This window comes from Pan troglodytes, chromosome 15, assembly GCF_028858775.2.
Source record: "Pan troglodytes isolate AG18354 chromosome 15, NHGRI_mPanTro3-v2.0_pri, whole genome shotgun sequence".
Lineage (NCBI taxonomy): Eukaryota > Metazoa > Chordata > Mammalia > Primates > Hominidae > Pan > Pan troglodytes.
The window spans coordinates 55,439,686-55,467,624 of record NC_072413.2 but is presented as its reverse complement, the minus strand read 5'-3'; the positions used below and the strand labels follow the sequence as shown (position 1 = coordinate 55,467,624).

At 40.1% G+C, this 27,939-nt stretch overlaps 1 protein-coding gene across 8 annotated transcripts; it reads left to right on the top strand.

Moving 5' to 3' along the window:
* Positions 1–104: 104 nt before the first annotated feature.
* Positions 105–24,707, top strand: CCDC198 (coiled-coil domain containing 198). 8 transcript variants are annotated; one of them, XM_009427856.4, is made up of 7 exons: positions 105–527; positions 2,952–3,034; positions 10,880–10,966; positions 12,370–12,468; positions 13,279–13,438; positions 18,310–18,432; positions 22,420–24,707. In XM_009427856.4, exons 1-7 carry the CDS (start codon positions 305–307, stop codon positions 22,653–22,655), a joined length of 1,011 nt encoding a protein of 336 aa, XP_009426131.1. In that variant the 5' UTR covers positions 105–304; the 3' UTR covers positions 22,656–24,707. The 8 variants fall into 8 exon arrangements, with proteins under 8 accessions (XP_009426131.1, XP_009426134.1, XP_054522008.1 ...); XM_054666033.2 differs by having other exon boundaries at positions 107–527; positions 12,367–12,468; XM_009427859.5 differs by lacking the exons at positions 18,310–18,432; positions 22,420–24,707 and adding an exon at positions 15,008–15,094 and having other exon boundaries at positions 106–527.
* Positions 24,708–27,939: the final 3,232 nt, after the last annotated feature.

Sequence of the window (27,939 nt, the reverse complement as noted above, 5' to 3'; positions counted from 1 at the left end):
CAACAGTGGCTTCTATTCCTATCACTGAGTATTTCAGAAAGTAGCATAACCAAGTCAATGTTTAACTGGATTCTTTGGGTCTGAAACGGCAAAGTTGAAGGGAAGTCTCCATGGAAACCAGCCTCCCAGGAAGTGGCCAAAAGGGTTAGTGTGCAGTGAAACAGAGCTAGACGGATGCCATGAAGGAAATGACTGCTTTGTAAAGCGAGGGTAAACTTCTGAAATGCTTTGATTAAAATAAGCTATATTAAAGACCCCAAAACCACTTCCCTCGCAGCTTTCCTCTGAATGTCTTTCACATGAAATGGGCCTGAGTCACTCTAAGACTCACCCTAGGGTGATCAAAGTAGCACCTTTGCAAAACAAAGAGGTAGAGACTCCCTCGGCTGGCCGTGTGGACTTTGCATTCAATCAGAATTTGGAAGAAAAGACTTCATATTCACTGGCAAGACTGCAGGACCAGAATAAAGCCTTGGAAGGGCAGCTGCCACCTTTACAAGAAAACTGGTATGGAAGATATTCTACAGGTAAACATAAAACCTAGCATGAGATGTGTGTATCTGGACCAAGGAGCATTATTAATAGATTTATCTGACTGTCTCCATGATCTCAGAAAGTTTCTAAATTCCTGAAATGTAAAGGAATTTAGGCTATCTTTGAAAACTCAAACAAATCTTTCAATGAGGATTGAACGTCAATTGAAAGTATTCTGGGTGCATTAGAATGGGAGTATAAACTGTACAAAGGACTTTTCACTATTCCATATGAGAAGGATAAATCATTTTGTTTCAGCTCAGTTTGTAATACTTTCAATGTTTATACCTAGTTTTGCCAGACCATTAAAATTATATAGATACTAGTGATAAATGATAGCAATCGCGTTTCAGTTAGATTCTAAATTTAAATCATTCTCTCCAGTATAGCTTAATGCACCAGACTTTGTGGTTTTGAAAGCAACACTTTAAGAGTGAGTTAATTCTAACATGAATTTTGAAACCACCCTAAACAGTATTGATTTATTGCAGTACAGAGGAGTGGATGAGTCACCCTTTTCCCAACCCCACATTCTCCATGGTCATCTGCAGAACTAACAGAATTCTTTCCCATTATGATTGGAAGCTCTGAGCCTGAAGTGGCCATAAATCCTGGGATATTTTATAAGCCATGTAAAATGTTTTATGATGACCACAATGATAATTAAACAGACATTCTCACTTAGAAAAATATATGTTTATTATATACATATATATATGTATATTGTTTTCCCTTTTCTTCACCTTCTGGATCAATAACACAAATAAGTTTCCCTTATTGGATGCCTTGTTCAGAAAGCCTCACATTCTCTTTTGGTACCTAGCAAATCTTGCCTGGAATGATTTTTCATGGCTATTGTCTGCAGAATTGACAACGTTTGGTTGTTTCTATATGGCCTATTTTTATGTTCTTTATGTTCTTCAAGTTCTTAAGCACATGGATGGGAATTTTCCCCTTAGGAATTTTTTTATGATAGATAGAGGGATAGGTGATAGACATGATTTAGAAAATGGAGCGTGAATGTGTACTAAGAGTATGCAATGCTCCTATCGAGGAATTCCCTTTTTATCCAAACCCCCACTGAGAGTTTTAAGATTTTGGTGACAGAGAGAGACTCTGTCTCAATTAAAAGAAAAAAAAGATTTAGGTAACTGAATAAATGGTGAGCTTATGTCTGAAGTGACAAAATCACATTAAAAATAAATAACAAGATCATGAGAATCCTCATGATCTCCCATATTCTCACCCCAGCTCCATCAAATACCAAATCAAATGACCTTGGGCAAGTTACTTCATCAATTTTTTTCACTTGTAATCAGGGGTAAAAATAAATGCCTGACACAGCCTATGCCATTTGAGGAAAATCTAATTAAATAATGGAGTAATGTCACTAAAATAAAAAAAATAAGGATTAGTAAGCCTTCTGAAAAAATAGCTGAAAATACTTACATTTTTAAATCCAATATGTTTGTTGTTTCCATCCTGCTCAATATGCTGGCATCTTTTCAAAAGAAAATAAGGACATAGTTTCCATCCCACTAAAAGTTAGGGAGAACAAAGTCCTTAAAGTGGTTATTCACATGTCTTAAGGAGAGAGATGCATAATTGCCCAGGGATTTTTCCATTTAAAATGCAAAGTGGGACTGTAAAATAGTCTATGAAACAATCTAGAAATCAGAATGTGTCCAGATTGTTAAAAGGGAAGGACAAGAACTTCATTCATGCAGCGCTGGTCATGGTAGCACTCCCAAGAGCTCAGGATAATCAAGCTGGAAAATAAAATCCACAATGGATCTGTTGAGCCTCTCTGTTTCCTAATAGAGGCTTAACTCTGTATCCCCAGCTTGTTTCATCAGGAAAGAATATTGATATGCTGTATTATAGTGGCAACCTGTGGAAATTTTTTTCACTAAAGGGGCTATTGAATTGTGTTCACACATACTCCATTTTTTTCTCATCTCTGTATAATCACCTATCTATCTATCATCTATTTCATCTAAGAAGATTGTTTTCATTTTTTAAAGTTATATATTTTTCTGATGTCTTATGTTTCAGGGAGGAGATTTTATGGAATTAACATAAGTCAATAAATTTCTATTTTCCAGGCCAAATTCTGTTTGAAAAATATTTGCAGTCAACATATTGGTAATTTTGTAACTCTCCCCCTAAGTATGAACCTGAGTAGGAAGTTAGGAGAGCAGATATTAAATCCTGGGTCTAGACTAAAATAGTGTCATGTGCACTAATGTAGGTTCCCTGCTTTCTGTGTTTCATCTCCACATTCAACCCACAGGTTAGACATATATAACTGAAAAGGTACAAAATTGTGTTGACAAAGTCTAGTAACTAATGATTGCCTGATTTAATAGTAAATTATATTTAATGTTTTATTCCTGTTTCTTCCCCAATCCTTCAAGCATCCAGAGACATGTATTTTGACATCCCACTGGAACACAGAGAAACAAGTATTATTAAAAGGCATCCACCCCAAAGACTTCAAGTAAGATGAATTTAAAAGGCTTCATAAGGAATTTCTTGGATATAATGGTAACATCCCTTTTTAAACTATAATCATCAAAGAGGGATATTGATAAGGACCAAGCTATTAATGAGAATGTTCTTAAAGAAAAATGTCATCAATCGCAAATACTCTATTACTTTAAGATTTCCTTTAGCAATGATTTCGCTTTTAAGACCAGCCACCGAAAGAAGCTAGTAGCAAGGACATAGATACCATGGAATTCAAGAGGCTTGAATCTAGCACTGATTAGTTGGGTGACTATGGGAAAACAACTTGTAATAAATAATAACAGCTACTACTATTTAATTACACCCTACTACAAGTCAGATACTATACTAGGCAATTCAATCTATGTCATTCATTTAATCTTCTTAGCCACCTATGAAAAAGGAAGAATTATCTTTGTTTTATACATGCTAGTCAGAGAGTTCAGTAACTACCCCCAAAGACTCACAGAGGCCAGATATCAACCAGGTCTCTAAAGTCTGTACTCTTAACTGTCAGCATAAGTAATTTCTATAGTCCTTCTATCTTTAACCTTTTATTGTTCTAGATGTTAACTGGTTGTTTAAATTCGGGACACTGGATTCCAAGGAAGCAAAGCAAGAGCTTTAAACGCATTCACCTCAATAAATATTTAATGGGTTCTCTGCAGCTAGCTATACATTTTAAGAACTCTCAACCTAGAAAGGGAATGGCTAGATTGGAGTGGTCCTTGAGAATGACCATCATTGGAAGGAGGGTTTGGGGCTCTCTTGTGAGCAGGGTCTATCACTGACATTTGAAGCCAAATCCCACCTGCTACGCAATTCACCCAGATGCCTGGACCAATCCCAGGGGTATTGGAGCTCATTTGTTGGGGATTATTTCTGTTTCAGTTGGTTTTTATTTACCTGTCTTCTGCAGAAGCTCACAGCCATTATTTGAAGTGACTGTATCATTTTGTCTCAAAAGAGTATCTTTTCCCAAAATATTAGAAACTATAAAATCATTATTTAGATAAAGAAAAATAAAATGAAATATAACAAATTAATATCTAATTTACAAGTTTTTACAAATCCTCTAGGTAAACAGGACAGTTTTAAAATGTGTTTTATTCCTAAATCAAATACTTCCTTTCAAAGGATGAGTTTAATACATGTTTCTGTGAAGCCTCTAAGCTGATTAGTTCAAATAGAAGATATTACTCTAGTGAAAAATATTTGTCTAGTACTTTATAGCTCACAAGTACTTTTTATATCTATCAATCCTAAGCAAAGGAGGTTAGGTTTTGATTTTCTCAATAGTCAGACAAGGTCAAAAAGAGAACATTGGTATTTCAGAGTCAAACACTGCACCACCACCCCCATACACACACACCCTAACCAACCATCTTAAAAACAAAGAATCAAGACAAATGAATTATTTCAGTGCAAAGACTATGCCTTTTTTTTGTTCAACTTTTAAGTTCAAGGGTACAGGTGCAGGATGTGCAGGTTTGTTACATAAGTAAATATGTGCCATGGTGATTTGCTGCACGGATCATCCCATCACCTAGGTACTAAGCTCAGTATTCATTAGCTGTTCTTCCTGATGCTCTCCCTCTCCACCAACCCTGACAGGTCTCGGTGTGTGTTGTTCCCCTCCCTGTGTCCATATGTTCTCATTGTTCAGCTCCCACTTATAAGTGAGAACATGTAGTGTTTGGTTTTCTGTTCCTGAGTTAGTTTTGCTGAGGATAATGGCTTCTAACTCCATCCATGTCCCTGCAAAGAACATGATCTCATTCCTTTTTATGGCTGCATAGTATTCCACGGTGTATATGTACTACATTTTCTTTATCCAGTTTATCATTGGTGGGCATTTAGGTTGATTCCATGTCTTTGCTATTGTGAACAGTGCTGCAATTAACATACGCATCGATGTATCTTTATAATAGAATGATTTATATTCCTTTGGGTATATACCCAGTAACGGGATTGCTGGGTCAAATGGTATTTCTGCCTCTAGGTCTTTGAGGAATCACCACACTGTCTTCCACAATGGTTGAACTAATTTACACTCCCACTAACAGTGTAAAAGCATTCCTTTTTCTCCACAACCTCTCCAGCATCTGTTGTTTTTTGGCTTTTTAATATAGCCATTCTGATGGGTGTGAGGTGGTATCTCATTGTGGTTTTGATTTGCATTTCTCTAATGATCAGTGATGTTGAGCTTTTTTTCATGTTTGTTGACTGTATGTATGTCTTCTTTTGAGAAGTGTCTGTTCATGTCCTTTGCCCACTTTTTAATGGGGTTGTTTGTTTTTTCCTTGTAAATTTGTTTAAGTTCCTTGCAGACTCTGGATATTAGACCTTTGTCAGATGGATAGACTGCAAAAATTTTCTCCCATTCTGTAGGTTGCAAAGACTATGTCTTATTCAATCTTATGTCTTCAGCCATTAATACTTAATATGAGATCCACAAAGGTTTGTGAGAAAAATGAATGAGTAAATGAATGACAGTGAGACCCATCATCCCTGCTGGAGGGGGGATAAAGCACTCAAAGTGCACTCCCTGCTACTGCAGACCTGTAATCACTGTATTAGAAGTCTGTACCATCACTGTAACACGACTGTATTAGAAGTCTCATTGACTAGTAAAAATAACTAACATGATTAATCAAAGGATATAGGAATGTTTTATTGAACCAAAGATCTGGGAGACACCTAAGCTTCAGGGAAGAATTATACCTTGGAACCTGAAATGCAGAGCTCTCTCAATCCCTAAGTTCTTCTCTGTGCATTTGCTATACTCTTTCTCCCCAAAGATCAGTTTTTTCTGTTCTTCAGGTACACAATGAAATATGGCCACCCTGAGCTTGTATCTTACAGTTCCAGTCAAATGGACAGATTGGCCTTTTTGACTCCAATTCCAGATTCCTAGGAGAAAGGATATTGGCTCAGCTTTGCTCATGATTTCAGCTCTGGTCCAATGAGCTATGGCCAGAGGATATGCTCATGCAGTAGATATGTGGGCAGAGTCGTCTCCCCTGTAGACTCTGGAGTCAGCTCCCAGAGAGGAGGGAAATCACTAGAAACTTGGCAGACACTCCCAAAGAGATCAGCTATAATTATCTTCACAAATGAAGCTCAGCACATTTTCCAGCACAAATGAGTTTCTGAGAGAATAATACATGCTGGGTCCTCATGACATGCTAATTAATAGCCTAATTTCTGCCAAAGAAAATTCTAAAATTATTTTTAATTATTAAACCAAATCTAATTGTATGCTAAATTATTTGAGTTATATTTTTGGCACCTTCTACTTCCTAAACATCTACTCCTCAAATAAAGAGCAAGTCATGAACTAGCGTTATCCAGCCTGGAGCTGAGAGGCTTTGAGAGCCTCTGCCAGAGAACTCCGAACCAAACAGGCCTTTTTATTGAGGAGTTGATTAGCACTGTCCCCTCTGGCCTGATCACCTTCTTATCCAACCATTTCAGGTCTAGCTTAAATTGGAGGTGTTTCCCCCACACATATAGTGTGTCCTCAGATGATCTCCTTGGATAACTCCCTCATCTTCAAATATTTGTTCAAATCTCACTGTCCCTATAAGACCCACCCTGACCAATCGATTGACATTGCAACCCCCATATCAGCACTCTTGAGTCCCCTGGCCCTTCACCAGATTCCCAAATCTCCTAGCAGATGCTTCAACTGATTATGCTGATCATTTGTTTTGTTTGAGAAGTCAAATAATCCAGAAGTCTTTAGACAAATGATACTTATAAAGTGAAAATAAGGTGTCATTCTAACCGATTCTCTAGTAGTTCCTTCCATTGTGTTCTCTTTGAAGATGATGAAGTGAGGCATCTCACTTCCTGGGCAGGGAAAAGGAACATGCACACAAACCCAGAATTCTGAGGCAATTTCATCTGACTGGTTTATTTAGCAGAAGCCAATTTCACCAACAATTTTCTGCAGTGCTTCTCAAATCAAGTGGCAAAGGATTTAATGAAGAGATCCCAGTTGCAATGTTAGTTGCTGCCATCTAGTGGCTTTTGTGAAGGAATAGTGTGATTCCTTGGGCTCTTTTCAAACGCCAGGGAGAAACTCAACCTGGAGAGAGTTCTTGAAGATATCTACCACTGAACCCTTATTAGAATTGTGTGTTTAAATAGAAAGGCTGAAAATAGAAGAAAGAGATATGTGATAACTACATATTTATACTATCAAAGCAAAAACTTGGTCCATGAATTTATGGATAGATGAGTTTAATAAAACTAAAAATTCTTGGCTTCTTCAGACTCAATTTTTCAAAAATATTCCACATAAAAAAATCCTCCATAGTCTATTATGATGTCGTTCCTTTATTCACTCAAGGCAATGTGGAAGTCAATGGCCCCCAACCTAGAAAGAAATCATCAGAATCCCTGGGAGAGTTTTGAAAATATTTATTTCCAGGACATACCCCAGACCTGTTGAATCTCAATCTCTAGTGAATGGGCCAAGAATTTCTTTTTTTTTTTTTTAATCCCGGAAAAGTCTGATGATAAGCCATTTTGGATAACATATAGTGCAGAAAAGAGCTTTAGATTTGGAGCTGGACACACTTGCGCTTAAATCCTGGAGATGCCACTTTCTAGCTGTTCAACCTTGGACAAGTCAGCAACCTGTCTGAAATGGGGAATCTTCGTAATTATCCACGGAGTTCACATGAAGATTGAATGAGATTACATATTTATAACCCTGGGCATGGCGTGCAGTAATGGCTGTGAAGGCATATAGGCCTAATGAGAAAGAACCAAATCCTGAACACTCTCCATGTCCAGAGGATGGCACAAATACTTGTTCTCCCCAGCTTCCAGAAATCCCCCTTCAGTCATTCCTGATTCTTCCTCCCATAGGTGCCTTGAGGGGCTCCTCTCCCTTGGCCTCCCCTCCCCTTCTTCTCCTTCCCCTTTTCTTGCAGTGTTCTGACTTGATCAGCAGCTGCCTCTTGTGCCAGCAGGTCCCATTTGCTTTGCATCTTCATGTCCTGCAGAGTTAAGAGCCAGGGAACAGACAAACTCCTCTTACTAGGATTGATCTCCTCTCATTACATCTTTGCTAAGTTATGTTAAAAGACCCACTTCCTCCTCTGAGGTGAGAATGGAACAGAGAACCACTTCCCACCACAAATGCAAATTATTACCTGGTATATATCTAACTTAAAGATGAGCTCTTCCCCCTTGTTGTCTCTTCTTTGTCTCCACATCCTTTGCCCTTCTTCTCTTCCTTACCAGGTCTACTTTGGGCTGCTCCAGCAGAAAGGACTGCTGGGTGCTCTCCAGTCCAGGACCAGGGACCTAGAAGTGGTTGTACAGGGAAGTAGTGGGGAACCCAGGTCATGCTCCCCATTACAAGTGCTGAATATCCAGTATCTATCTTCCGTGGTTCCACTCTCTCTTTTTATCCTGGTCACCTTGAAAGCCAAGTTAACTTCCAAATCTACCCCCTTAATAATGCAACAAATCACACTAAAACTAAACCATTTTAAAGTAAATTAGCATGTGCCTTCAGCGTTGGACTAAGGTGGGAGTAGGGCTCACACTCTTTGCTGCAGCATGATGTCCTCATGGTTTTCCTCCGACTTCTTGAGCCATCACTTCCCAGTCTCCTTGGCCAGCTTATTCCTGGGCACCAGCCCCACCACTGGAACTCCTGGAGTCTGCAGTTGTTGGCTCTTCTCTTCTCACTCCTGACCTTGCCCATGACCTGGGCTTCACTCATGCTCTACTCTGGGATTATTCCCCAAAATCTCCAGCACAGACCTCTCCTCCCAAGCTCCCTGTATAACTCAACATCTACACTGGCCTGTCTTAAAGGTGTCTCAAACTCAATCTACTGCACACCAAATTTGTATTTTCCTTCTACATCCTACCCAAACTAGGTCTTCCTCTGGATTGCCCATCACAGGGTATGATAACACCCTCCATTCATTGTACTGTGCACTCTATTCCCCTTTACTAACCATAATGAATCTTGTTTGATCAGCTTTAAACATTTGTAGAGCTCATCAATTTCCCTCTCTCAACCCCAGCCCATCATCTTTGTCCTCTTAGCTGATCTCTCCACATCCATAATTATTCCTTTCTAGTTTCCACACTGCAGCCAGCGTGACCTTTTTAAAAAAGTAAATGTAATCGTGTCACTCCTTTGCTTAACACATGTCAGTGTCTTCTCATTGCTCTTAAGGGACCACTATCTTAATGGCCTGTCAGGCCCTGCATGACCTGGCCCCTGCCTCACCTCCCAGCTCATTCCAAGCTGCTGTTTCACTTACTGTAAACTGCAGCCAACCGATTTCTTTCCATTCCTTCAAGAGATCATGATCACCCCCCACCTCAGGGCTACGGCACAACTTAGTCCCCTAAAAACTCCCAATCTTCCAATTTCTACTGAAAAGGTACTACCTTAAGGCACTTTCTTGAACTGCCTCCCTAGCCCTTTCCCTCCTGCCTTAGTTTGCTAGAAGACTGAGATCAAGTTGTCCATAGGGTTGGTTCCCTGTGAGGCCTGTGAGGAATATCTGTTCCACGACTCTCTCCTAGCTTTAGGTAGTTTTCTGGCACTCTTGGGTGCTGTTCATTGGCTTGAAGAACCATCACCCCAACCTCTCTCTTCATCTTCACATCGTGTCCTGCCTGTGTGTGTCTGTGTCCAGATTTCCCCTTTTTAATGAGGACGTTATCATATTGAATTAGGGGCTTGCCCTACTCCGGCATGACTTCATCTTAACTAATTATATCTGCAATGACCCTATTTCCAAATAAGTTCCCATTCTGAGGTATGGAGGGCTAGGGCTTCAACATATGAATTTTGTGGGGAGGCACAATTCAACCCCTAACACACCCTATTTTTCAGGTGGAGTCCTTCAGTTATGTAGTGTCATAGTTCTGCCCTGCAGATTTTTTCTGCCCTGCAGGTTTTTTCTGCCCTGCAGTGTAATTATCACTTGAATAATCACACAAGCAAAAGTACATCTATTATGCATAGATTGTAAGCTCCATGAGGGGCCACATCCATTTCTGGTGACCGTTGCATCCCCATGTCTGGCATGTAGCAGTCATTAAGTACTCACTGAAGGAACACATAAACTCTGTGGCCCTCCACGTTCCCCATTGCATGTCAATGTCAAGAGACCAGACTTTGTCTCCCAAACCTGCTTGATCACTTCTCAGTGCTCAGCTTCTAAGGCAAGAAGGGCTGGAGGCAGACCGGTTGACATGAATTGCTGCCCAGTCTTAGTGACCCCCTGAAATGCCAACATGATCTCCCCTATCAAGCCAAGCCCCTGCTAGAAAAGGACATCTCTAAAATGTGTTAGCACACTGCAGTTTCATTTTAAATGTGTCTCATAATCACCAGTGATTACTACTAAGGAGCTTCTCTAGAGATCTTAAAAACAGATTGCTTCCCTAAGGGCTGGAATAGTTCAGCTGGGTACCTAAGGGATGTGTGAAATAAAATAAATTCCTAGTGCCTCTTTTATCTCTAATATTCTAAGATCCTGGTGGTTTGATAACTTTGGACATGGTCCCTTAATGCAGACAGAAGAGTATCTTAGTCTCCTAACTCTCTGACCAACACTTAGATCAATAAGGCACTGCCGACAGTGCACTAGAATAATAAAGAACCCAGATAGGTTGAAAAGCCCTTTGTACCAATATAACTGTAATGCTGTTAGAATCACCTTTCCTGTATGTTCTCAGAAATAAGTGCCGCTTTTGCAAAGTGTTAAGATAATTTAATGTCTGGCTTTTCTGTTTCATCATCTCATGGCATGAGGAATGCTGACTGCTCTAAACGTTGAACTTCTAGAAGCTTGAACCCATTGACTTGCCACGAGTAATTACTTCAGGAAGACTCCTGAGCCAGCGAGAAGCCAGGACAATGCACAAAGCAAAGGTGAGCTGCAGCAGTAACCTGACAGGGAGGTGAACTGGGGGTGGGCGACACAGGATTGGGGCACTGGAGCACACTGGTCCTTTCATGCACTCTCTGCATGGAGGAGTTCAAAGACAAATCAAACTGTTAAGTCATTCAGAGTGAGAACTTTTCAAAGCTATTTATTCTCTTCTGTGCATGCCTCCAACTGGCAGTGGCTGTTACCTCTTGCATGCGCTCTGCACCCTTTTCTGCTTTGTGTTGAAAACCAGGGCAATGTAGATGAGAAAAGACTTTTACTTAGAAATTGGTGATTCTGAAGTTTTCAAATCTGTGAAAAATGCAGCATAAGTCCTCCCTTTCATTCCTCCCCTCAGTTTAAAACTTTTTATTCTCAGTTTGCAGGAGACATCTTATCTACAAGTTATTCCTGACTTATTCGACACAACCTCACCATAAATTAATCCTGGGAAATGTCTTCTGTGTATCTTTTCCCTGCTATGCACTTTTAATGTGGACTAGAACTCCCCTCACATAGAAATGAAAACTCGGAGGTAGAAGCAGATTTTCAACACTTTCCACTCCTAATTTGTTTTGGAGCTGGCTAGGTGCTGCTGTGTGGCTGGCTGACTTGACAAAGATGTCCAGGTGCTGTCACATCCTCAAGCCCACGTTTGTGGTGCTGACAGCATCTGTGGAGATGGCCCCTCCCTGAGGTTCACATCAGCTGACAGTCACTATCCACACAGCAACACAAAAGGTATTGTCAAACACATCACCTTTCCTGGCAACAGCACATGACAAATGAAGGTATATTGACCTCTGGCTGCCCTCAATAACCGTCTGCACTGTCCCACTGGAGTTCATGATGCACCGGCGGGGAGATGTTCAGAGTCACAAATAATCAACTTCAAATCCTCCCTAAACTGCAATATTCTCCAAGGCTTCTGCTGGCATATGGAAATGCATTCTATAGAAATAGGTTCCATTTCACCATTCAGCAGCTTCCCTCTCATTTCATAGCCAGCCAATTACTCAATGGTAAAAGAGGCAGGGAGAAAAAGAAAGGTTTCCTCAAACCAGAAACACAATTCTGGGGAGGTGGTAATAAGCATCTGTTTACAAAGGAAGTGATATCTTGCCAAAAATGAGATGTGGAGAGATATTCCCATTTAAGGTTTACAAAACTCTATAGCAACCTAAAAAACTACATATATACACATCAAAGAGCCACTTCATTCATTGATAGTGACACAAAGGACTTGTCAGGGACACACAATAGTCCACTTTTGTCATCACAAGATATCTCTATGGGTTATGACTGATTAAGATCTGACTCTGTTTCAAAAAGGATCTAAACTTGTGAATTGCAGAGTCAGTAACAAATTACCCCATACTAACAAGTGTGTTGTCTTTCATAGCAGGTACTAGAAAAGAAAATGCAAACTCCAATGTATACTTCTGAGAACAGACAATATTTGCATAAGATGCAAATGCTGGAAATGATCCGTAAAAGACAAGAGGTAAATACAAGGAGAGAAGAGTGTCATATTTACCAAATTTTCATCACATAATCACTGCCCTGACACATGAATATATCAAGCATAGATAGCCAGTCTTTACTTAGCATTTTAAATTTCGTCATTGAGGCTGAAAGTTCAACTACTAAAGCTGAGAAGAATCAGGAAGATTCCTTCTGCTGATAACCTTGTTGAGTCTTTTCTAAGTTTGTATCTGTGTATCTGTGTCTCAAGTCTCCATTTTTAAAAACAGTTTGCTCCTATGACACTCTGGACATAGGAAAATGGGGCTAGATCATTTTTCTTGGTTTAGTGAAAGGAGGAGGGGGTGAGTTGTTCTTTATTCTGATACCTATGCCTCTCTCTATAATTCTTGCCACAGAATAATCTAACAAAAAAGACCTCTTGTAAAAAAAAACAACCAACCAAACAAACAAACAAAAAAACCCTTTACCAGTAATGCCTGTAACTGTCATATTCCAAATTCCTCCCTCTAGGAAATGAGCCTTTAGTTACTGCTCTCCGGAACTCCAATCATATCAGCTAGCTGACAGAAACACACTTTTGTAAAGGTCCTCATCCTAATTGAGCCATACCTTTTTGAGACTGGGTGCACTCACCTTTCTCATAACAAGCCTGTCAATAAATAAAGTTCCCATACCTTCTAATAGGAAAAAGAAAACCATGTTCTGGTTAGAGGACTGCAGATGTCTACAGATAAGCACACAACTTGCAAAGTGGCTGATCTGTTGATCTAGTCTGGTGAAAGTAGCTTGGGAAGAACATTGATCATTTATAGTTGATGATTTTCAGGCCCAAATGGAGTTAAAGAAAAGTCTTCATGGAGAGGCAAGAATTAATAAGCAAAGTCCAAGCGACCATAAAGCCAAGAAAACCCTTCAAAGCACCCCAAGGAATGATGACTATGACCTTCTAACCATGTTGCCTGATGAAATCTTGAACAGAGGTCCAGGTGAGTCAGGTACAATTTTTTAGTAAAATATTTCAAGTGTTTTTAAAACTTCATCAAATAAACTACCAAGGGAGGGACACGGTGAGAAGACAGCAAACAGCTTTGAGCTCTTGCTGAGATTTTTACTTCCCAGAATATAGTGGGCATGTTGTCATGTAATTTTGGATGGCTGGGAGGAAAAGACAGAAGCTTAAGCTTGGTAATTAAATGTCTCTTTCTTTGTATGGGTTTAATATGCTTTGCATGCTTCACTGCAAGCCTTGCCTCATCCCTAGAAGGAGAAAAGGCAAAATAGCCTCATCTTGTGGTTAGAGAGAATGAAGCATATGAAAATATATTGCCTGCAGTCACATGGCAAATTTGCTTCAGCAGAGTTGGTACCATACGCAGACACTTATCTTCCCGACTGCACCCTTTTCTGTGCAGGTCAACTCTCTTTGGCACATTCAGAATTTCTAGAATGAATCACTGCCCAACCTAAGCTTGCTGTTCCTGCTGATCTACTGGCTCAGTGAACCAGGCCTCCAATGTCACTCTTCCCTATCTCCCTACAGCTGGTCGGTCACCAAGCCCTGCTGATATCACCTAGCAGTAAAATCTGCCCTTTCTCTTCCATTCCCAGTAGTATTGCCTTAGGTATGGCCCTGGTCCTGTTACACCAGGGCTCCAGCTACAGCCTCCTGACTTGGCCCCTCCCATTAGGTCTTACTGTCCATCCATCAATGATTCACTTCAGTGGTTCTCCATGTGGTCACCAGACCACCAGCATCAGCATCACCTGGGAACCTGTTAGGGCCCCAGCCAGAGTAACTGAATCAAAAACTGCAGGGGTTATGCCCAGTACTCTGGGTTTAACCACCCCTCCAGGTTATTGTGATTCCCTTAAAGTTTAAGAAACACTTAACTTTAAGTGATTCTTAACTCTACTCAGTAATTAAAGTATTACCACATACAAGCATCATCAGTATCACCTGGGAGTTTATTACAAAAGGCAAAATTGGAGGTCATACCCCAGACCTACTGAATGAGAACCTGCATTTTATCAAGATTGCCAGATGATTCTCATGCACACTGAAGTTCTAGAAGCACTGCACTAACATCAGAGTAATCTCATAAAATGCAAATCTGACCATGTCACTCTCCTGCTTAGAAAAACAAGCAGGATTCTTGTCAGCTTAAAAACAACATCTAAACTCCTTAACATGGAGCTAAGTGTGGTGACTCATGCCCATAGTCCCAGCTACTCAAAAGGCTGAGGTGGGAGGACAACCTGAGGCCAGGATTTCAAAACCTAGCCTGGGCAACATAACAAGGCCTCTGTCTCAATAAAATAAAATAAACTCAACATGGGATCCTAAGACATTCAGGATCTAGTCGTTGCCTACCTAGCCTTTCTAGCTTCATCTTCTGCCACTCTCGCACCCAGCCCCCACATTTCAGCCAGGCCAAATTGTTTATGCTCTCAGATCGCTCTATGCTTTCTAATGGACAGGCTTGTCTACACCTTCTACGCTACATTGCCCCACCAATTAGAGCCCCATTAAGTTTTCCTTGTTTGTATTTCCCCAGGGCAAACCCACAGTTGAAATTTCCAATATTGTTCACACACACAGATTGCTGTGCTGTGGGCCAAATCCCCACATCAGCAGGACTGACCCACCACTGAGAGAGCTGCAGAAAAGCTGGCTATGTCTCTGGAGGTCTTGAACTTCTAAGATGCAAAATTGCCTGCTGAAAGAGACACTGCTCCTACTTGGAGAAACAAGATGCTCAATCAATAAGTTAATTAAATAAGAAAAGGCTGAATAATTGGAAATCTACTTGGGGCATCTATTTAACCTATACTTCCAAGTCTCAGAATGAAATATCCTTTGTAGTCACATAAACAATTTTTACCATTTAAACCATACCTTAAAAAATATACACAAAACAACCAAGAAAAAAACCTCATCTAAAGTTAGACATTTAAGAGTCATCACTTGAGAGCACGCCAAGAAAAACCAGCATTGGCGAAGTCCTTGGAAGATGTCTCAGACCTGGAGGGGACCAAGGAGAAACTGGCACATGGAGAAAGGGGTTTTCCTCTGTTTTCCTGATGCTTTTTAAAGCTGCTTCGTTTTGTTCAAGCTAAGGTTTGTTGAGTGCTTACTATAAGCCAGGTACTGTGGTTTGCCTTTAATATGCATTATCTCTTTTAATTCTCACACAACCTAGAAGGTAGGAGCTACTGTTCGCCCCAGGGTGATAGAGCCAGAATTCAAGGTCAGGTCTTTTTGACTTGCACTCTCACACAGCCCCACCAGGACACCAAGGACTTGGAACTCTGTCAAGGACAGCTTTGGAAAAGTTTGCAAATGTGGGGGTTGTGAGTCCTTGACCTTATTTACAAAAAAGGCTGCACTCTGCGACTTCTGAAAGGAAACTTAAAGCAGCTGGAAGACTTTGGAGCTCATGTTCTCCTGGAAGAGATGGAGTGTAGAGAAGGGAGAATAGAAGGAGTAACTCAGGCAGGAACCAATTCAAGTGCCAGTCAGGGAGGCGTAGCTGCATTAGTAGTGCACAAAAGCTCGGTTATGAGCAGAACCACCTGAGGAGCTTCTCAAGAACACCCAGTCATGCCTGTAATCCCAGCACTTTGGGAGGCAAAGGTGGGCAGATCACCTGAGGTCAGGGGTTCGAGATCAGCTTGGCCAACATGGTGAAACCCCGTCTCTACTAGAAATACAAAAATTAGTCGGGCACAGTGGTGGGCATCTGTAATACCAGCTACTCGGGAGGCTGAGGCAAGAGAATCGCTTGAACCCAGTAAGCAGAGGTTGCAGTGAGCCGAGATCATGCCACTGCACTCCAACCTGGGCGACACAGCAAGACTCCATCTCAAAACAAACAAAAGAAACACCCAGTCCTGTCTCCCAGCTTCATCCTACCGAATCTGAATCTCTAGGTTGAAGGTGAAAGAATTTTACATCTTAAAAGTTTCTCAAGTGATTTTGAACATTAACCAAACTTAGATGGACTAGATAACCCTTGAGAACTCTTTCAACACTTTAACCGTATGAGAATCTTTTTCTTTGTAACAACTCCTGTGTGTGTGTGTGTGTGTGTGTGTGATACACGTGAAAAAATGAGCCTAGAAAATGTAGATTTTGCTAGCATGAAATAGAGAGGGAATTCTAACTCTTCCTATTATAATGACATCATAATTAACTAGACTTTTAGAATAACATGTCTGCATCAACTCACTTGCCTATTGCTGAAGTTGTTGGAAAGAGAAGTAAGGCAAATATCACTGGAAATTTGTTTGATGATAGAGAGATTACAATGCCTACAAAGGATATCATTCTGTTCTGTGCTGCAGTGTTCACTGTGCAGCCCTGTACATGTAAAAGTGTAGGATACTGGGATAATAATGGACACAGCTAGTATTTACAAGTGCTTCTAAGAATTTTAAATGCAGCATTTAATCCTCATATTAACTCTACAAGGTGAAACTTATTACCACCTCTCTTCTACAGATGAAGAGACTGGGTCCAGAGAGGTCCAGTCACATGTGCAAGGTCACAGCCAGCCAGTGAGAGGTGAAGCTGCTCAGGCGTGCACTCACGGGGCACCTGACTCCTGAGGCGACAGCCTTCACCTCTGTGCTCGGCATTTGTCCTAGCGATGATTCCTTTTTACTTATTCCCAGAGAGCATCTTTGATTTCTTTCCATGCCTTCTAAAAGTAGTTCGCTTTCTCCTACAAATGGAGTGTAGCTAAGATCTTACACTTACATAAGCATTCTACTATCAGGGTCTGGTCATTAAGCATTCTACTATCAGGGTCTGGTCATTAAGGTTCCTCTGTAGCAGTCTCCTCTTAATGACATACTGGCCCGTTCTTGTTCCCTGTTGAAAGGTGAAATGAGGGTTGTGGCTGTCTTGTGAGATAAAAGTCAGTTGCTGCTTTCTACTGCATCTTTAAAATGAAATCTCCCACGCTTTACATGTATTTTACATACATTCCTATAATAAATTACATATACAATCATATGACACAAATGATATATAACGTACACATAGTGAATGTCACTCTTTTTGGTGTACAAGTCTATGAGATTTAATGTGTTTCTGTGGCTCCTACCCTTTGCTGAAGCTGTGACATGAATGAACACAGAGGGTGGGAAGAGCACTGGAACTGACCTCAAAGCCCTTCCCTGAGTCCCAGTAGTGCATCTACTAAATGGAAGCTCCATGAAGGCAGGGACCTTTTCTTGTTCCTAGAATAGTACCTGACACATGATAGCCTCTCAATACATATTAACTGTATATTTTTCTATATAATTTTATTCTAGAGAGAGAAAGAATATAGCTAAATTCTAGTTATTTAACCTCCAGGAACCTCAGTTTCCACATCTGTAAAATGGGAATAAAGTTATTGTATACCATGTAAAGTTTATGTAAAAATTAACATGTATAAAAGCACACATAAAATGTAAAGTGTGGCCAGGCACTTTACAGGCCATAGCTCATGCCTGTAATCCCAGCACTTTGGGAGGCTGAGGAGGGTGGATCACTTGAGGTCAGGAGTTTGAGACCAGCCTGGCCAACGTGGCAAAACCCCGTCTCTAGTAAAAATACAAAAAATTAGCCAGGAGTGGTGGCACATGCCTGTAATCCCAACTACTGGGGAGGCTGAGGCACGAGAATTACTTGAACCTGAGAGGCAGAGGTTGCAGTAAGCTGAGATCACACCACTGCACTCCAACCTGGTCGACAGAGAGAGACTCTGTCTCAAAAAAAAAAAAAAAGAAGTAAAGTGCCATACAAATGTATGGGAATATAGACAAAACTGAAGAAGGATAGAATTGATGTCTTTTTTTTTTTTTTAAGACAGAGTTTCGCTCTTGTTACCCAGGCTGGAGTGCAATGGCATGATCTCGGCTCACCGCAAACTTCGCCTCCCAAGTTCAAATGATTCTCCTGCCTCAGCCTCCCGAGTAGCTGGGATTACAGGTGCCTGCCACCACGCCCAGCTAACTTTTGTATTTGTAGTAGAGACGAGGTTTCACCATGCTGGCCAAGCTGGTCTCGAACTCCTGACCTCATGATCCGATTACAGGCATGAGCCACCGTGCCTGGCCACAATTGATGTCTTATAGTGAAAACAGTCATATGCTTCAGGGATGTGTCACTTTGAATCCATTATTTTAATGTCAGCTTCAAAATTCTGGTCTTATCTGGCCACCTGCACTCTTTCTATAAAGAATCTTGTTTTATTTTATTTTTTATAGATTTTATTTATTTATTTATTTATTTATTTATTTATTTATTTTGAGATGGAGTCTCACTCTGTCGCCCAGGCTGGAGTGCAGTGGCACAATCTCTGCACACTGCAAGCTCCGCCTCCCGGGTTCACGCCACTCTCCTGCCTCAGCCTCCCGAGTAGCTGGGACTACAGGCGCCCGCCACCACACCTGGCTAATTTTTTGTATTTTTAGTAGAGACGGGGTTTCACTGTGTTAGCCAAGATGGTCTCGATCTACTGACCTCGTGATCCGCCCACCTCGGCCTCCCAAAGTGCTGGGATTACAGGCGTGAGCCACTGCGCCCAGCCTGTTTTATTTTTTAATATAGCTCTGTATGTGAAATTCTGGGTTTGATAGAGTAGTGATACATTTTTCTGAAACACATAAAACACACAACCATCAAACAGTTTTCATGCTTTACGTGATTCTTCTACTGCCTAAATCACTTCCTATTTTTCCCACTGACAGCTGTTGCTTTCCTCTCTCCCTAAATTAATTTTGGAGTAGGATACACTTTCCTTTACTCTGCTCACCCGAAACCCATTTAGGTTTTTAAACACTGTGTTTTTATTTTTTAAAGTCTATAAACCACAGAGAATTAAACGAGGATTTATAAAAATGTAACAAGTAATAAGAAACCTAGCTCAGAAGCTCTCAAATTTTAATGCTGTGTACACAAAACTATGTATGTAATACTTTATGAGTGACAAAGGATTGATTTTCAAGGATGAAACTGAATATTTGAATTTTGTCTCATACACTAACATTAGACCTGAATTTTCATAACATCAATGGTGTTGTGGGACTTAGGCTATCATTAATATTTCACTAGATCCCACCACAAACAAACATTCCCCTTCTGTTTCAGAGCTCCTGCCGATAGCTGGATGTTCTAGAAAATTCCTGTTCCCAGTCTGAATGGTGCCTCTGGTAGTTCTTGACTAATTTGCAGAGCAGAGATGATTGGCATTCCTGAGCCCCAGTGAATGGGGCCTTTTTTAGGTCCTAGTTACCAATACTTCCCATCTCCCAAAATTCTCTGATTGCTCGTTTGTTTATTCATTTATTCATCTATTTGTTCACCAAATATTTATTTAGCACATACCAAGTGCCAGGCATTGTGTGGTCGTTTCATTGTATGGTGATGAGCCAGGCAGATATGGTTTCTGGTTTTAACAAAGAGATGTTTAACAAGAGTATAACAGGTAGACCTGGTATCTGTGGAGTCAGGGAAAGTTTCCATGAGGAAGGGACATTTAAACTGAGATAAGAAGTAGCTGGATAAAGTGGGGAGGAGGGCATGTAGGTGTGAGGACCATGGGTGCTGGAATTTTGAAAATGGTAATCAACCACAGCATGTGCAAAAGTCCTGCAGTGGGAAGGAACACGATGGACTCTAGGTGAATGAGAGATTCAGAGAGTAACTGGAGATGGTTCTGGAGACATGGGCAGGGCCAAATCACACAGGGTCTTGTAAGCCATGTCAGATAAGAATTCCAAACTCTATCTTAAAATCAATGGGAAGCCACTGATAAGGCAGGAGAGTGGCATAAGCGGTTCATATTTTTAAATGTCACTCTGTCTACACTGTGGAGAATGGGTGGGAGGGGAAAGTAAAAGGATGAAGGAAGACCAATTATAAGGACACAACAAAAGCACAAGTGAGAGATGATGTTGAGACCAGGATAGTGGGGTCACGATCAGGATGGAGAGAAGCAGCCAGATATGAGATCTTTAGGAGACAGAATGATCAGAATTATCAGGTGATAGGTTAGATGTAAGTGCATGGAGAGGGTAAGGAGGCCAGGTAGATTCCTGGGTTTCTCTTGAACAATTAGGCAGACAATGGGGTAAAGTTAGTACCGTTTGCTGAATTAGGGTAGCCAGGAGCAGAAGCAGGTTTGTGAGAGAAAGAGAAGGTAGGGCTGCATTATTGCCAAGTAGATATCAAAGTGGAGGTGTCCAGTTTTACAAAAACGTCCTTTGTAGCTTAGGAAAGAGATCAGGGCTGCAGACGTTAAGATGGTTATCTGCCAGTGCTATCTAAATAGGCAACAACAATCATTATAATAGTATTCAAGGGGAAAAACGGGTAGCCTCTCACTGAGGCCCAACAAATCACAAGTCATGAATTCTCACATTAAAATGCTTGTTTCCAACTCACCAGGCTGTATACATTAAATATGTGTAGCTTTTGTATGTCAGTCATAGTTCAATAAAGTAGTTTTTAACAATATGGTGCACAAGGTAAAAAGAAATACTTGATTTTCTTATATAATAATACACAACTTCAGATATCAAGGGCTTACATAAACTATGCCAAAAGATTTAATAAACAATCATCATTAAGATGACATCCAAAAAGTTATGGTCGTTTCAACCAGTCTAGTGGGAAACTCTGGGCTTTGACCTAGGATTTTTGTTTCAGCTCCAAAGTGGTTGGGAAGATTTTGTTTTCTTAAAAGCCAGCTTTCCTTGAACAAAGCTCCTGTTGCTTTCTGGAGTGCCTTATAAAGAATGCTGGGAACTGCTTAAATAAAAAGCTAAGGTAAATACATATGCACATAAATAAAATCCCAAACTAAAAATAAATTGTCTCTTTTAATAAAAAATATAAAGTAAAATAGAATGCCAGACTCACTGAACTTCCCAGTACTATGGGTCTGGAGAACAGTTTAGACATCTCTTTCTAAAAGGCTGCAACAGGTGATTCTGCTATGAAGCCAGAGTTGATGTGAACGTCAGAAGTATATATTATGTGTCTAGCACATAGTAGATGTTCAACAAAAAGCACTACCCAATGTCACCTGTGCAATATTCTTGCCCAAAATGTTTAACCTCAATTTAATAACCAGGAAATAATAAGGTAAGCTGAAATTTAGGATCATTCTGCAAAATAATTGACCTGGATTCTTTAAAATGTCAGCATTACATTAGGAAAAATGAAAAAGACAATGAAGATGGAAGAGGAAACAGAAGAGGAGAAAAAGGAGGAACGGTGATGGGGTGTAGAGATTGTGGGAGAAAGAAAGAGAAGAAAAGGGTAGAAGAGTATTCTTGAATTAAAGGATACTGAGACGAGAAAATAAAATGCAATGTATGATCCTAGATTGGATCCTGGACCTAAAGATTAAAACACAAACAGCAAATAAAAAGTAGTTATAATGGGCATTATTGTGACAACCATGGATATTTGAATATAGACCATATATTAGAAAACAGTATTATATCAATGTTAAATTTCTTAAGTGTAATAATTGTATTGTAGTTATGCAGAGAAAATGCCCTTGGTCTTAAGAGATTTGTAGTGATATATTTAGGGGGGAGGTGACTCTGCCACTAATTTTCAAATGGTTCAGCTGAAAAGTATGCATAGATAGATAGATATATGCATATATATGATGAAAAAGTATTGTGGCAAAATGTTGATGGATGGGGTATATAGGTGTGTGTTGTATTATTGTGACTTTTGGAAGATTTAAATCATTTAAAAAATAACAACTAAAAAATGTTTAATGCTTACAGAGACACCAGTTGAAATGTGTATATATATATTATATATATATATAATTTTTCAAACTGTGTATATATAGTTTGAGAAACCACCAAGCAGATTATTTATTAAGCTAGGCACTTAATAAACAAATAAATCATTGCTAAGGGAAAAAATTAAAGAAACTTAATTTTTTTGTAGGAAATTCAAAGAATACAGAATTTTTGAAACATCAAGCAGTGAATAACTACTGTCCCTGGAAAATTGGCAAAATGGAAACATGGCTTCATGAACAAGAGGCCCAGGGACAGCTTCTCTGGGACAGTTCCAGCTCTGACTCAGATGAGCAGGGGAAAGATGAGAAGAAGCCACGAGCACTGGTGAGGACCAGGACAGAGAGAATCCCACTTTTTGATGAGTTTTTTGATCAAGAATAAGAATACTATTCATTAACCTAGAAACTGAGTGCATTGAAAGCTTGTTTTACTCTCAAAATCTTCCAAACTGATATATGAATTACTTTGAGGACAGCAAATCACTTTGGTAAAAAGAAATGATATCTTTAGAGTCTTATGATTAACAAGTCCGTCACATGTGCTGTTAACTATTGCTGCATAACTAAATGCCTCAAAACACAGGGGCTAACCAAGAGCCATTTTATTGCCTCACTTTCCTGTGGGTTGCTGAGTTCAGCTAGGTGGTTCTTCTGCTGTTCCCTTTTGAAGTCTTTCATGTCATTGAAATTGGACTACATTTGGACTACTAAGACTGGAGTCATCCAGAGGCCCCATTAGGACACTGACACAGGGGGACCTTGCCCCCTATCCATGTAGCCTCAGAGCATCTGCATATGATCTCTTCAGCAGGACACTGCAGAGATTTCTCTCATATGAGCCCAGGGCTCCCAAAAGCAATTGTCTCAAGAGGAGGAAACAGAAGTTGCCAGTCTTCTTAAAAGCTAGTCATAGAACTGACTTTGCATCACTTCCACCATGTTCTGTTGGTTAAAGTCATAGGCCAGCTTGGAGTTAATGCAGAAGAGGACTACACAAGGGCATGAGTGCCAAAGTGTGGTCCTTTGGGGTTCATCTTTGACATTTGCCACCTCACCATGTTTTTAAAAAGAAAATTAGATTACATAAAACAAATAGATGGGCTGGATGTGGTGGCTCACACCTGTAATCCCAGCACTTTGGGAGGCCGAGGTGGGCAGATCACTTGAGGTCAGGAGTTCAAGACCAGCCTGGCCAACATGGTGAGACACCGTCTCTACTAAAAATACAAAAATTAGCCAGACATGGTGGCATTCGTCTGTAATCCCAGCTACTTGATGCGGAGGCTGAGGCAAAAGAATTGCTTGAACCCAGGAGATAGAGGTTGCAATGAGCCAAGATCACTCCACTGCACTCCAGCCTGGGCGACAGAATGAGACTCTGTCTCAAAATTAAAAAACAAAAAACCAAAAACAAATAGATGAAAAAGTAGACTGGAGACAAATAAAAGTGAGTTTCTAAAGGAAATTCACAGTAATGCTGCATTAAACACTAAGCTCACTTAGGTCACTTTCTAGTGAGCTAACCGTAACAGAGAGCCTACAGGATACACGTGAGATAATGTCACGTGTAGAAGATCGTTGTGAATTAAAGTTCAAAATTAAGACTTCTTAGATTATGACGTAGATTTTAGAGCTCCTTAAAACATAAAGCGAATCTTATAAATGTTCAATTCTAAAGTTATTCCACTTAGAAAAATTAGCTTTTGGGACAATTTTTAAGAACTTTTGTGTAAAATGCAGCTCCATGTTTAGCATAATCTAAAAATAATTTCAAGCAATCCAGAATCTTCCAAGAATTTATTAAAGCTTTAAAACAAAGCAAAACAAAAAGACCCTTTTGTGCCTTATATGGGAAGACTCCAAAAACAGAAAAAAATAGAGGAAAACACCACTTCAATTTGACATTCAATGCATTCACATCAGAAACTAAGAAGATAACAAGCCTGAGATGTCAGGTGATAAAAATTCATGTTTCTTCCAAGGACAGAAGGCTATTAGATTGTCCCAGGCCATATCTATTCCCAGTTCTTTGTGAGTAGTCTTCTTACTTTTTCTGTGGTAGGTAAGAAGCATATTTCCACCAAAAGAAAGCATGCATTGTTTGACTAGCCAGCTTTCTAGAAAAAATGAGATCCTTGAGAGGATAAACAAATCCAACCTATTCATGGTGTCCTCACTTATTGTGGTCAATTTGGAAGGCTTAAAACACAAAAAATGGGATGGATAACTTTGAACACTAAAATTAGTGGAGCCAAAGGCACGTCTTCACCATTCTGTTATGTGACTTAAAATTCAATTTCACGAAACCCACTTCCACAAGCTTAATGAACTGTGAGCTACATGAGGGCATAAACCATGTCTTCTTTGTATGGTATTCCTGCTTCCTAGCATGACAGCTGGCAAAGAGTTTATCATTAAATGTTTGCTGAATTAATGAATGTGTTGAGTTGACTAGTCAATTAGAGAAACACTTGTTTCTCTCCAGCTATGCAGTTGCTCACCCTCATTTCCATCATCTCCCAGGAGTCTTGGATAGACAAGGTTGATTATATAGTAAAGAAAATGACTTTTTCTTGCAAAAGCTGTTGCCATTTATACATCTAAATGAATGGCCAAAATTAAGCATTGCCTTGGGATACAGGAACTATGTGTATATGCCAATAAGGATGCCATAGCTCAAAATACTTTTCAAAACTATCAGAGTATGTTAGCTTCCAAAGAAAATCCATCCTAATGCCTTCTCTGTTTATTAGCCAGCTCCATGTAGAACTCCTTATAATGCAGTTATGAATTCAAGGATTTTAAAGGAGTAATAATTATAGTAATAATTGCCAACATGCATTTCCTGTTTATTGTGGGCCAGTACTCTTCAAATATTTTACCTATTTAATCCTCATAATGATTTTGTAGGTCAGTATTAATATCATCCCCATCTTAAAGATGAGGAAATTGGGGCACAGAAAGGTTAAGTAAGTTGCCAGAGTCACCTAGCAGAACCTCCCTTTGGAGTAGACTATTGTTTACCAAAAGTGACCTGATAGAAGCCAAGGACTCTTCCCTCCTTTCCTCAATTTTACTTCCAACTCACCAACTACATTACACAGCACTCTGTATTTCTTTTGCATTACATGATGTGGTTCCTTTTGGGAGGAGTGGGGAAGAGGTAATAGTACACTAGAAAGGGTGAGAGCTTTGTGGAATTATCTTTTAGCAAGAAATAGCTTAACTGATAGCCGAACTGCAGGCAAAGGGAGGATAAAAGCACAGAAGAAAGGCAGATGAGAGAGTAAAGGAAACCTTAACTGTCTTCCCAATTTGGCCTAGGGAATCAGTCCCCAACCTTTCAGCACCAGGGACCAGTTTTGTGAAAGACAATTTTTCCACAGATGGGTGAGACGGGGGATGGTTTCGGGATGAAACTGTTCCACCTCAGATCATCAGGCATGAGATTCTCATAAGGAGCATGCAGCTTAGATCCCTTGCCTGTAGTAGTTCACAATAGGGTTCACACTCCTATGAGAATCTAATGCCTCTGCTGACCTGACAGGAGGGGGAGCTCAGGTAGTAATGCTCCATCACCCACCACTCACCTCTTGTGTACGGCCCAGTTCCTAACAGGCCATGGACCAGACCAGCACCTGTCCACAGCCCAGGGGTTGGAGACCCCTGGCCTGGGGGCAGCATAGGTGAGCATCCCCACTGAAAAGCCCCATCCAGGGTGGATCAGTTGCACACTGTGACAAAGACTCAAGGGTAGCAGGTAGCTCAGTTGCACAATGTGACAAGGACTCAAGGGTAGCAGTTCTCAATGCTGGTGACAGGTTAGAATCACCTGTCAAATGATCAAAAACTAATAACAACCAAGATTTCTGGGCCCCACCTTTTGATTTAATTGGGTTGGAGTAGAGCTCTGGCATTGGGTGGTTGGGTTTTTTTTTTTTAAGCTTCCAGGTGAATCTATCACACAGCTAAGTTTGAAAATTACAGCTTTAGCAATAAGAACATTCTATTTTACCAGATTATATCACCTTCTAGCTATAAAAGAAAGAACTTCTGAGATAATTTTTTAAAGTTAAGGACATTAGGCCTGGAGCTTCACAAAACAGTAAGAGAAATGTTCATTTTGTAAGTAATTTTCTGAGAACACCAATCCTACAGTTAATCTCGAATTTGTTCAGGGCAATGTACGGCCATCATAAAACCAGCTGTTGCTGATAAAAGCTATAAAATTCAGCCTAGAGGTAAAGCTGTCAATTTTCTTCAGCTGAAAATCTCTCCAGCTTTGGAAAGAAAATAGGCTTGTCTAGGACTAAATGCATACTTCCTCTTGTGAAAATAATATTTTCCTTCTTGCTCTGAATTTTTCATTAGAAAGAGAAATATCTTTTTTTCCTTGAATACTTTTGGAAATATATTTTTCTCAATTTTTTTTCAGGCAGAGTGTTGTTTTTCATCACGTACTTATTTTGATGATAATTCAGAGTTACTATACTGGGATTTAACTAAACGTAACTTTTGTAGGAGTCACCTATGAAATAGACTTGTGAACAAATGGATAATGTTTTCTGCTTACATAGAGCCTTTAAAAACAGAAAATAGAACCCCAGCTCTTTGTGCCCCTCCCTTTCTTACCACAGAAACATAATGGTCATCAAATTATAGTTAACATCAACTATTTTCTGCCTTGGATAAACAATAAAAGCCTATTTCCACATATTACTGCAAAACCTCACCAATTTAGATTGCTACAGGGAAGGCTTCGGAGAAAGTATGCTAAAGGGTAGGTTATGGAAGGTCCGACCGTTAAAAATCTGAATTACATCTCATTTTAAGAGAAATGCTATTTCATTCAAGTACAGAATACACAATAACACAATTGGAAACTAAGTCAATAGTTAAGGATTTTTTAAAGATATGTACTTTATAATAAGTCTGCAATTCATTCATTTGTGTATCATTTAATCATGCATTCAATGAGTGGGTTTGAGTATTACTACATGCCAAGTACTGTTGCAGATGCTGAGAATATAGCCATCAACAAGACAAAGTCCCTGGACCCATGGGTTACATTCCAGTGGGGGAGATCACGAGCAGATAGTCAAGTACAAGATAATACAACTTCATGTAATGTTAAGCATGATTAAGAAAAATAAATCAGATAACAGGGTAGGCAGGGATGGAGTGAACTGCTTGAGGCAGGATGCTCAGGGAGAGACTCTGAGGAAAAACCATGAATGAAGGGAAGGTGTGAACCATGAGAAGATCCATGGAACAGGCTTTACAAACACCAGAAGAGCAGGTGCAAAGGTCCTGAGACAAGAATGAGCTTATAAGGTTCAAGAGCCAACAAGAAGGCCAGAATGACAGAGCGACCAAAGGAGAGACAAACAGGGATGATGTCAGAAAGCTGGTCAGGGCCCAGGTGTGAGAAGCCCAGAGGAGCATGGTATAACAATGGGTTTGAAGTGTAGTACAGTTTTAGAGTCAGAAAGGAATACTTGTGGTCTAGACTGATATCTCCAATATAATCATGAACAAAGGCAAACAGACCCACTAAAGTCACATGGCCATAGCTAGCTGACCTGGGGCTGACCCTGGACCCACTGAGCAATCAGAGAGGGCCTTGGTTTCTGCTGGTGGCAGGAAGCTCAGCGAGGAAGCTCAGG

What these genes read in the sequence shown, in the direction of transcription:
- CCDC198 (XM_054666033.2), top strand. Translation starts at nt 305, where the DNA reads ATGGGCCTGAGTCACTCTAAGACTCACCCTAGGGTGATCAAAGTAGCA. An exon ending in GTATGGAAGATATTCTACAG is followed by an intron (nt 528 to 2,951) that starts GTAAACATAAAA and finishes CAATCCTTCAAG; the next exon opens with CATCCAGAGACATGTATTTT. An exon ending in AATCTTGAACAGAGGTCCAG is followed by an intron (nt 13,439 to 18,309) that starts GTGAGTCAGGTA and finishes TTTTTTTTTAAG; the next exon opens with ACAGAGTTTCGCTCTTGTTA.